At 32.5% G+C, this 10,955-nt stretch overlaps 1 protein-coding gene across 1 annotated transcript; it reads left to right on the top strand.

Annotated features, from left to right (window-relative positions):
* Window positions 1-2,636: 2,636 nt before the first annotated feature.
* On the top strand, window positions 2,637-9,780 carry LOC117909964. The gene is made up of 3 exons (XM_034824009.1): window positions 2,637-4,559; window positions 6,059-6,158; window positions 9,213-9,780. The coding sequence occupies exons 1-3, from the start codon at window positions 4,491-4,493 to the stop codon at window positions 9,689-9,691; spliced, it is 648 nt and encodes a 215-aa protein (XP_034679900.1). The 5' UTR covers window positions 2,637-4,490; the 3' UTR covers window positions 9,692-9,780.
* Window positions 9,781-10,955: the final 1,175 nt, after the last annotated feature.

Genomic DNA, 10,955 nt, shown 5'->3' with positions numbered 1-10,955 from the left:
ATATAGAATTACGTGGGCGCTTTTATGAATAGTTATGGAATTGCTTGGATGTTTAATTTAGTGTTGTGAAGAGAATGCGATGGCGGGATTTTTGAGGATATTGAGCGACATGAAAAAAAGTTTTCTAAAGTCTGTTAATTTTTATGATCTAAGGATACCTTAATGATGGAAAATATTTTTTTCTTGGGTTAATTGACTTCTTAAGGAACATGTAAGATAAGGATACATGCATATGCTTTCTTTTACTTTTCTTTTTCTAGTGGCTCTCTTTGCATGCTTCATGTGTAATGAGGCCGTGCCTCTTCTTTTATTTTGTACATATAAAAAAATGGAGAGGAAGAATTCAATCATAAGAAAAGATTCTATACTGCTATGTTGCAGTATCTAAGGTGAATTTGATTACTATTGTTGGATTGTAAAGTTATTTGATGGTTCTATGTGGCGGAAGGTTGCATTCAGTATTCACTATGATTGTAGAGCATTCTTACATGAATATTTGTTAATTTAATTCTCAAGGCTAATGTAAAGAAGGAAAGAATAGACCCAGAAAAAATTTACCATATACAATACTGCATAGTGTTTTTGAATGTTGAGCATAGGAGCACTATTGGCTGCATTTTTCTAGAGCAAAAGAAATTCTAATGCCCCATATACAATAGGGTAAAGATGTAAAGTTGTAAAAGATTGAAAAGACTGCTGATGTTAGAAAATGGAGAGGAAAAAATTCTTTATCAGTGATTCTAAGGCATTGCTACAAGGCTATATATTGAACAAAAATTCTAAACCTAGAATCTAAAGAGGGCAATGACCGAAATTCTCTATTGTACCAAAATACTTAGCCTTTTTACGTAATAACTCTGGTAAAGAAAAACTAGAGAAAAAGTCACTACGACTTTTGTAGTATTCAGGGTATCGTCCTCAAGGACAGACTTATGAAAATTGTCAATACTATAATAAATGAATTGTCTTTGTTTAAATCCTAAAGTGAAAAACAATATGTGAATAATGCGAAACTAAGTAAAAGAAATTAAATTAATAAAAAAATGAATATTGATTTTAAATTCAATTGATTCAAGTTTGGGGTTTTCCACAATTCAACCTAGGGTATAGAAATTAGAGAAAACAAGGGTCTTTTAAGTAATATGATATTAGGGTTTTGAGATCCTTTGCCGCTTGTGATCAAGTTGAGTTTTATAACTCAAAATTGCATCCGAAACCTAATTTTTCCTTTTTAAAACAAATTTCTAAAACCATCAAATGAATGAGATTGATTACCAATTTAAGATTTGGCTTTTTAACCTTTCCTACTCCTTATAGCTTTGTTTAGGGGCAAATAACGGTAGGGAAGGCGAGGATAACTAATGATCAAGAATTACCAAGAATCACTAGTATCAAGTAATAACCTACCGTATCATTCCCTAAACGAACTCACAAGGATGGGATAAAAAAATGATAAATTGTCACCCAACCAATAATTAATCTCATTGTTATAATAATTTACTCATTGTCCCTATAGGTTTCCTAGCCCTTAGGTTTTCATGCTTCAAGCCCCAAGTTGGCTCTTAGCCTCTCATGGGGGTGATGTCACATTCACAATCCATAATAGGGTAAAAATCCATAATTTGAATTAAAAGAAACTAAAAACAATATATTTAATAAAGAAGAAAAAGAAAACAAACCAAAGTTCTCGTCTTCTTCCACCTTTAATGTCAAAAACTCTGGAAAAAAATCAAGATCCCTAAAACCTAGAATTGAAAGAGTTTATATAATATCATCAATTACCTAACATGTGACACACTCTCATTGGCCACTTATTACAAAATAATTTCCTAAAAATGATTAAAAAAATAATAAAATGATGATTTCTAGTCATGTGGGGTCCACTTAGGGTGGATGAAGTGCCCTAGATGCAATTCCCGAGGTAAAGGAGGCGAAACGTCAAAGTGGCAGTGGGTGAATTCGAAATTGGTGTCATTTCGAAGTGGATTTCGAATTCATAAGTTGAATAGATTCAATTCCCGACGTAGAGGAGGCGGAACATCAAAGTGGCAGTGGGTGAATTCGAAATTGGTGTCATTTCGAAGTGAATTTCGAAATCATTTCGAAATGACCCTCCAGCTTGGTGCAGTTGTCTTCAAATGGCCATAACTTCTTCATTTCAGCTCCGATTTGCAAACCGTTTGAAGCGTTGGACTCCTGACTTCCCGAGCTTCGAAACGATATATAGTATGTATACAATGGACTCCAGGAAGGGCTCTAAATTTGTCCTCAAATTTAGAGTATATAATGCCATCATATTTTTGAGTTCTAAATTTCAATGCAGCTGAGTCTTGCTTCATGCCTCATTTCTCATGTTTTCTTGTCTTCTTTCTTACTCCATAATGGTTATTTCTCATCTTAAAAACTCATGATATCCTCGTATTGCCTTTCCTTATGGTCCATGAGTCTTGACTCACTTATTTTCTCATTTAGCCATTTCTTGATCTTTCAAAATCCAAAGTCATTCAATTTGCACCATTTTCTTCCCTTGAACCTGAGATAAGTCTCTAAAGTACAAATTAAACTCATGACTAGGGCTTTAGCATTGATTTAGGTCAAGTTGGGTGATTTGAATGTCCTTTGGTGCACAAATCATATCGAATATGTGCCATTAGAGCACATATTTTGGCTCCAGGCAACAAAGAATTTAAAAAAAGGAAACAAATTAATTCTAGCAAAATTTTAGTATCTACATAATATTGTACAACTATACAGTACTTAACCATGAAAACTATATTACATGGTTCATTATATAATTCCAATTCTTCTAATACTCCACCTCAAGTTAGTGCAATGATGTTTTGCACTACTAGCCTTTTAGTCATTTGTTGAAGTGCCAAACTTTGAAGTCCTTTGGCGAGAACATCAGCCGGTTGATTAGTAGCTCATGTCTATGGTGTGCACACATAACCACTTCTTTGATGGTAGAAGGAACTTCAAGGGAGGATATTTGAATGACAAAGGCTTGAAAAAATGTTGAAAAGAAACAAATTGAGAGACAAGGTGATGAGTGCAGGATTTAACACTTTTTTGGATGACAATAGGCAAATTTCCATTAGGGACACTAACACGTCCCAAGACGCTTTGGGTGGCTTTCATCCTTGACAGGCTCTAGGAACTTGCCTTCAATGGTCACCTTGAGCATGTACATCACCTTCGTAAGTTTTGATTCTCCATTTTCTGAGGGCTTCAACATTTTATGGACTTAGTGGTATGCTCCTGCTTCCACTAGCTACTTCCCATAAATCACGACCTTTAAATAGGATTTAATTATGGTTTCCCAATTTTTATAATTGTGTTTGCTCAATTGATGAGCCCACTCATCCTAAAATCTACCATTGTGATCTATACTAACAAGCTTGGTCTAGATGTAATCAATTCTACCATCCTAGTTGGTGGTCCACCATGATCTTTGTAGCGTCTTGATCTCTTGGTCCTTTACCACACAATTTCTCAAATAGTGGTCCTTAACCTTGCAAGACCTTGAACAATTGGCATGGAATCTCCTTCTCTAATACCAAATTGCAGATAGATAGATACCTGTGACCTCTAAGAAATAATTACCAAGAAATGGTAAAAATATTATTACCAAATATTGGAGAAATAAGTATACTAAGAAACTATTGCACTTAATATTTCATGTAGAATTTCACCAAATATTCAACCCAAAACCATGCACTAAAGCAACAAGAGGCCCATGTCTTCTTAATTATCATATCATAGTAAAAAGGCCCACAAGCAAACAACGCAAACAAAATAGATTAAATAAAAATACTAAATAGGCCCAAAACACCAATTCAATAAGCTCGTTGAACTCTAATTCTACATAATCAAGTAGCCTAACCTAATTACTCCTTACCAAACATTGCTTAATCCCTAAGCAGTCTTTTTCTTCTTTTACCCAAACCCTCTCTTTCTACCATAACTCCTGCAATTGAAAGAATGGAGAGAGAATGGGAACAAGCTACTCTTTCTTTAAAGCTCTAAGGGTGATTCTCTGATCGTGGTAATGAAAGGTAACAATTGTGATTGGCAAGGAGCGGCGGAAAAAACAATGACTAAAAGGGTGACAACTATGACAATGGTGGTGATGGATTTCGATCGGTGGTTGTGATAGCAACAGTGGTGGTTGTGTGGTGGCCAACTTCAACAATTGTGGTTCCCTCATCTAGAATAGTGTTGATCTCTTACCCTCAAACAAATAGCCCCCCACCCACTCTTACCCTCTCTTGTATGAAGCATTTTAGGCCGATCCAAAGCTTTGGACACAATTTCAAAAATGAGAAAACCCCCCATCCTTCGATCTCTTGATTGAAAGAATTTAAGGTTAAAAAGTTTTTCACACTAAAAAACTAAGATTTGTTTCCTCTTTTAAGCTTTTTTGGGTTGTCACATATATTCTTGCTCAAGAAGAGAAAATAGATAGTGTGATTAAGCACCATTTCTGGTAAATGGACGGTGAAGATTGGCCAGATCCACTTCCTAAAGGATGGACATTGAAGAAGTATTCTAATGGCAAGGTAATCCAACATTTTCATTGTATTTCAATTGAGATTTTTTGTTTTCTAGGATTTTATAGATCATCTACTCCTATTAGAACTAATTTCATGGGTTTCTAGATTTGTGTTTATTTGCATTAATTATATCAATTTTAATAATTAGGGTAGTATGATTGTTTTGAATAGTGTTTTTTTTTTGTAGATTTGGCTTCTCTTCCGATTCATTAAAAAAAAAAAAAAAATCTCCTATAATTACTAGTCTTTTGGTTTTATTTAATAGGGGAAATGATTGGAAAATAAGGAAGGGAGAGTAGGAAAGAGAAGAGAAGGGAAATATCTTTCATTTTGTTGGTTTATACAAGGAAAGCATAGGGAAGATCAATCTTTTCTTGGTTGAATAGAAAAATTGAGTTTGATGATCCAAGTTTAAATTTGATCAGATTTTTACAACACAAAATCTAGGGTTGTTAGGAAGGAGGAGGAGTAATTGATAGAGAGAGGGAGAGAGTCCAATGGCAATAAAATCCTCTTATGAGTGGATTTGAAGTGATACCTTCTTATATTTATCTCATGAACATCAAGTAGCAAGTCTTTACACAATCCATAAATTTCATTAATTTTTCCTTTTTAAAAAAACCTAAACCCAATTGTAGAAATCTTGTAGCCCTTGGTGTGTTGTTTCATCTAACTATTCTAAAACATTTTCCTGCAAATCTAACCTTTTCGAAGAAGAAAACTCTATTCGGCCTGAAAGGGAAATATTTAATAAATTTGTAATGATTTCCTTCTTTTCTCTTGTTGTACATAAACTGAATTGCTAGAGCTGAGGACAATTTTAGAAGTTCCCTACTTTTCCTGTTCATTATTTTCTTGCAAAAGAAATGAAACATGTCTTGACTTACTTGAAAAAACACCTAGAATGCATGCTAGTTAAACATGATGCTTGGGTTTGGAAAGTTTTTTCCCATGATAAATGTTATACATAGGAGGAAACTTTGAAATGCTTGAAATTTTCTTGTTGAAAAATCCAAAAATATTAATGATGGTTAGTAATTAGATGTCTTGTAGACGTTGGTATCATGTACTATGAGAAATGTAGGTTGTTATATGCAAGCCATGGACATATTGTGTTGAAAAAGAATTATGATTTACAACTTTTTATTACAAGTGATAACTCACAAGTGCAATTTGGCCCAATAGATATTTAAAAAAGCGTTATTAACAAGTTTTCTTTAATGGATTAGACAATTGCCACTTTCCATGCATGTTAGCTTTTACCATTTGAAGTTCTTAAAACTTTTTCCTTTATAAACTCTTTTGATGTGTTGATACTAGAAGACAATAGATTATTGATTTGCTTCCCTACTGTTGCTTTTCGTATTGAAGCTTGATGTGATAACATGATATTTTATGGTCAAAATAACTTTTGGAAGCAGTCAATGTTTGATTTCATGAAACTTTGTCATCATAATAATTGCCACCAGAAATGCACCGATTACATTTCTCTTTGGGTGTTGTAGGTTTGGGCACATAATGCGAGGACTGGACAGACATTTCGTACAAAAAAAGATCTCCTTCGTTATGTGCATTATGCTGAAAATGTGCTTCCTCTTTTTGCTAGTAAGTCAAAATTTATACTTTCATCTTTCACTAATTGATTATTTAATTTTGTTTTTCATTTGTTCTCAACATAGTGTGTTTAAAGAATCTGCAAGATTGTTATATGTGCATATCTTAGTGTGTTCCGTGGTTTAATATGCATTTGTGCTTCCACCTTAGCTTTTTTGCTCCCATTTTTCTGTGATTATGTAGTCATGGGTTCTTTTGCTAAAACCCAGAATGTGATTGTGTCTTATACATAGTTTGGATGCCAGAATGTTTTGTTTATGTTTATCGTGCCTTGCTCAAGGAGGCAAATACACAAATTATTTCATACCAAATTAATGATTTCCCATATAAATGATTGTGCCAAGTCTATTATCCATTTTTTGCGGATACTAGTCGAATTTATATTGTGTTAATACTACATTTTTTTGGTTAAATATTCATTGTAAAGCACCAATCCACTCTTAAAAGGGGTAACTTAAGTAGTTTCTCTTACCATACATTATAAGTTGCAAAAGTATCTTGTTAAGTATCATTGTGTTGCTAACTTGCTAAAAATTGTTCTTATCAAAAAGTGACTTATATGTTAAGAAGGACTTAGGAAAAGGTGTCTTGTAAAAATATCATATGAGAAGAATGACAAGAGTAATGTTCATCTTCTTTAAAAAAATAATAATAAGTATTAACTAGTTTGCCTCTATTAATTTTCTTTCATTTGTATCTTAGTTGGGTGATAACTGATAAGGAAGTTCTCAATTTTATAGACTTGTATAAGAAATTGATGTTAGGAAAATTTTCTTATGAGTACAATGAGAAACCTATTGTGAGATCCATGTGGGACACATGAAAGTAGGTGGTAAAACCTTGGTTTATTAATCGTGTTTTCTCATGAAAAAAAATGTTATTTTCCCATATTTCACTTGCCACTTCTCCACCAGTTTCTTTTGATATTATCTACTTATGCGCATTTATATATTATCATTCACACCTATCGAGAAAAAAAAAAAATCTTTACTATCTTTCACCTTCTTTTCCTGAACTTTTAAAAACTTTGTGGCTTTTATCTTATAATCATTTTTAATTTCATGTTGTTCCTTGTGATCACTTTCTCCTTAACCAACTATGGTGAATTGATCACTTAAAACATGCCAACTTGAAAGATTTTTGGGTTTTGCGAATACTAACATAGTTTTTGCTAAAGTTTTCACTGCTAAGTTATTCTATAATTCACAGGAGTACTTTGAAGAATGAATAAGATTTTTAATTCTGCCCAACTCTAGTTATTAAAAATAAGTTAATTGTTTTGTACCTTCTTTTTATTAGCTTCTTAGGTATTCAAAGGAAAATTTGTCGTCTTATCTTGCCATTTCTTCAAATGAAGGACTGATTTGGTTTGACTTATTATAAAATTGCTCTCATATCCCTTATTCTTTTCCAATGTGTTATAGAATTTAGAGCAAGCTATGAAAAGCTCCCCAAGCTGCTCCCTTCCTTTGTGCTAGTTTTGTGAGATTGAGTCACTACTATATATTTTGATACTCAAGTTGAAATTATATTACACCCATCATGTCTTTCCGACTTGTTCCTGAGCCTATCTAGTATCAAATCACTGTGATTTGAAACTAGATAGCTGTCGATGTCTTGAAAATATAGGTTTGCAAAAAAAGGTATTACCTTGATTGATTGAATTGAAAGAGACTCCTTGGTCCAGGAGACAAGTTGAATTTGAAAATTGTAAACAAATATTTTAGGGAATTTGTTGACTGGATTAGAAATTCTAACCCAATTTTAAGGTATTGAATGCACACTATTGATTTGTGGTACTTGTTTCTTTCCAACTTTCTTAAGTATTGGGGGACAATTCATTCTTTAAGTACATGAGACTTAACTTACTAGGTTTAAGTCATATTTTTTCTGTTTATTTAACTTAATATTAAAGCTGTCAGAATTATGATTTATATATTAGTTGTTTTAGTTAGAGTTTGAAAAGTATTTATATCACCAAATGGAGACTTCTTATTTGATGAAATATTTTTTTCATCATATTCTCAAAAACCGGGAGCATATTAAGTGGACTTTTAAGGTATTGGGCTCGTGGTCCTTAAGCTAAACTGGAGCATGTGGTCTTTAAGCTAAATTTCTTTAGGTGGAATTCTTTGTTTTTTTTTGTGATCTTTCAGCTAAATTTCTGTGTTGAATTCTTTGTTTTATGGAGGTTGAACTCCAAAGTGGTATAATCTCTCTCCTCTGTCTCTATCCCTCGGGGGATTTTGAAGATGAGTTGAATCTTTATTAATTTTTGGCTTGTGGGGTGCATCTATTGTGCTGCATCACCTGCATTACATGTCATCATTTAACCTTCACTTCAGCTTAAATCAGTATTAAACTTCTGAGATAATGTGGTTTCATTATTTCATTCCTATTAAATAAAAATCATTTGCCCGCATTTTCTCTAGGACAACTTTTTCTCCTCCTGGATTGCTTCCTTCTGCCTGCTACAGGTTTCTCTCTCCATCTCCCCACAGCACCTCCCTTCTTCCCTCTGTCTCTCTCTCTCTCTTGTTGGGGATTGTTGAATTCTAAATATTTCTTGGCTTGCTGTGCACATCTATTCCACAGTATCACATTGTGCACAACCATTACATACATTCCACCACATTTAAGACTCATTTGATATAAGAAATAAGATTATCTTCTATTTTAAATTGTGATGTTTTTTTTCAGATTCAACTATGGAATTACTTATTTATCAGAAAGTGTGATGTCTTATTATTTTATATCCTGTTCATTCATATCTACCTTAATTTTATTCTTTTTATACGATCTTATTATTTATACGTTTGTTCAATGATGGAGATTGGAAGTTTGTTAGTTAGCTCATATTTGTAACCGATTTGGAAGTTTAATCTTTAACACTTTTGAAAAATGATTTTTGGAATAATTAACAAGTGATTATTCAGGAATGTGATTTTTAAAAGTTTGTCAAACAATTAATTTTTGGTGGGAAGCACTTCTAGCTCTGTTAAAATCTTTTCTTTCTCCTGAGCTGATCTCTGCTGTGTGATGTAGACAACAATCTCCCATATGAAAATTCTCAAGCCGTAGCAGATTCCAAAGGCAAAGCTGTTGATGATAACACAGGCGAATCTGCAAAAGCTTTTGATGATAAAGAAGGAAATGCAGAGCAACCTTCTGACAATGAAGATGGCAATTCGGGGGAAGGTGATGATGATGACGACGAGGATGACAACAGTTTGTATGGAGGTTTAGACTTCAGCAAAGGCATTTGGGGCATAGATGATGTTGAGATAATCGAACGCACATCATTCCATGCTTCAGTTATTGTAACTGATGTCCCAAATACCCACAATAATCAACTGCCAGAGAGAAACATGAAGGTCCAGGCTGACCAACAGCTAGAGACGGAGACGAAGACAGTAACTGAACACCGGAGAAACAAGAGAACTGGGCCTCGGAAGAAATTTAAAATGCCTCCTAAGCGTTTTCGTGGATCAGGCTCACGTAAGAACCGTCATCAGAAGTCTTAGAAACTTTCCTTATGTTTGCTCGTCCTGTGAAAACTCCAAAATACATGTCTACCTGTGGTGTTTTATTTATGATATTTCTTTTCTAATTAGGCTACTTTCCCTTTAATGAAAAAGGAAAGAAAGAAAAAAAAAAATAGTAAAGAATAGGATTTTATTCATTTTGGTTTATTATGGAAAAAACACAATAGAAAAATTAAATATAATTAATATTAATTAAAATTTTATTCAATTTTAAATTATCTAGTTTTCATATTAAAGGGGAGAAACAGGTTGAATATGTACAAATAATTTATTAACCTTAAATTCAATTTTGTTTTCTTTTACTATGTTTTCTTTTATTTCTCTTGATTTTTTCATACAATAATGACGTTGAATAAAAATCTTAATGATAGATGATTTTTAGAATTAGAATATGGCAACTATAATTCCATTAATTTAATTTAATAAAGAACGAGAAATGATTTCAACCTTTCCTGGTAGTTGGAACTACTAGGGATTCTGAAAACTCCAAAATACATGTCTACCTGTGGTGTTTTACTTATGATAGTGCTTTTCTAATTAGGCTACTTTTCGTTTTATGAAGGTAATAAGCAAAGGAAAAAAGGAAAAAAAAAATATTAGTAAAGAAAAAGATTTTATTCATATTTGGTTAATCATCAAAAAATATAATAAAAAAATTAAATATAATTAATATCAATTAAATTTTTATCCATTTGTAAACTACCTAGTTTTTGTATGAAATAGGAATATCAGGTAAAATGAGTTTCAAAAAATATATACAAATAATTTATATATATATATATATATATATATATATATATATTTTAAATTTCACAATTTAAAAATCTATCCAATGTGCATAGGCCCATTATTGGGCCCAAGCCCTTCCCACACGCTTTGCTGAGTTTAGCATGATGCTTAATAGTGGGATTCAATTTTATTTTTTTCTTGAAAAAAATGTCATACTCTCCCTTGGGTTTGAATTAGGGCTTGGTGCACAAAAGGGAAGGATGCACCATCAAGCTATGCCAACATCAACATCTTTAAAAGTAATATATATATATATATATATATATATATATATAATATATATATATATATATATATGTGGACCCCTATTTCGGCTCATGTGTTTTCACTTGATGGCAAGCTCGATTTTTTATTATTAAAAATGATTTATTGTTTGAAAAAGGACTTGAAGTCGTCACTTATTTTTGTTTTATTTTTAAAGGGTAAACAAAATAAGAAAGAAAACCCTAAGTGC

Source organism: Vitis riparia, unplaced genomic scaffold (genome assembly GCF_004353265.1).
Source record: "Vitis riparia cultivar Riparia Gloire de Montpellier isolate 1030 unplaced genomic scaffold, EGFV_Vit.rip_1.0 scaffold504_pilon_pilon, whole genome shotgun sequence".
Taxonomy (NCBI): Eukaryota; Viridiplantae; Streptophyta; class Magnoliopsida; order Vitales; family Vitaceae; genus Vitis; species Vitis riparia.
The sequence above is the reverse complement of the archived record's forward strand: the minus strand, read 5'-3'. Positions and strand labels throughout refer to the sequence as shown.

Excerpts from the sequence above, each read along its gene's own strand:
- LOC117909964 (XM_034824009.1), top strand. The coding sequence starts at position 4,491 with ATGGACGGTGAAGATTGGCCAGATCCACTTCCTAAAGGATGGACATTG. Across the intron at positions 4,560-6,058 it reads AGAAGTATTCTAATGGCAAG|GTTTGGGCACATAATGCGAG; the intron begins GTAATCCAACAT and ends TGGGTGTTGTAG. Across the intron at positions 6,159-9,212 it reads TGTGCTTCCTCTTTTTGCTA|ACAACAATCTCCCATATGAA; the intron begins GTAAGTCAAAAT and ends TGTGTGATGTAG.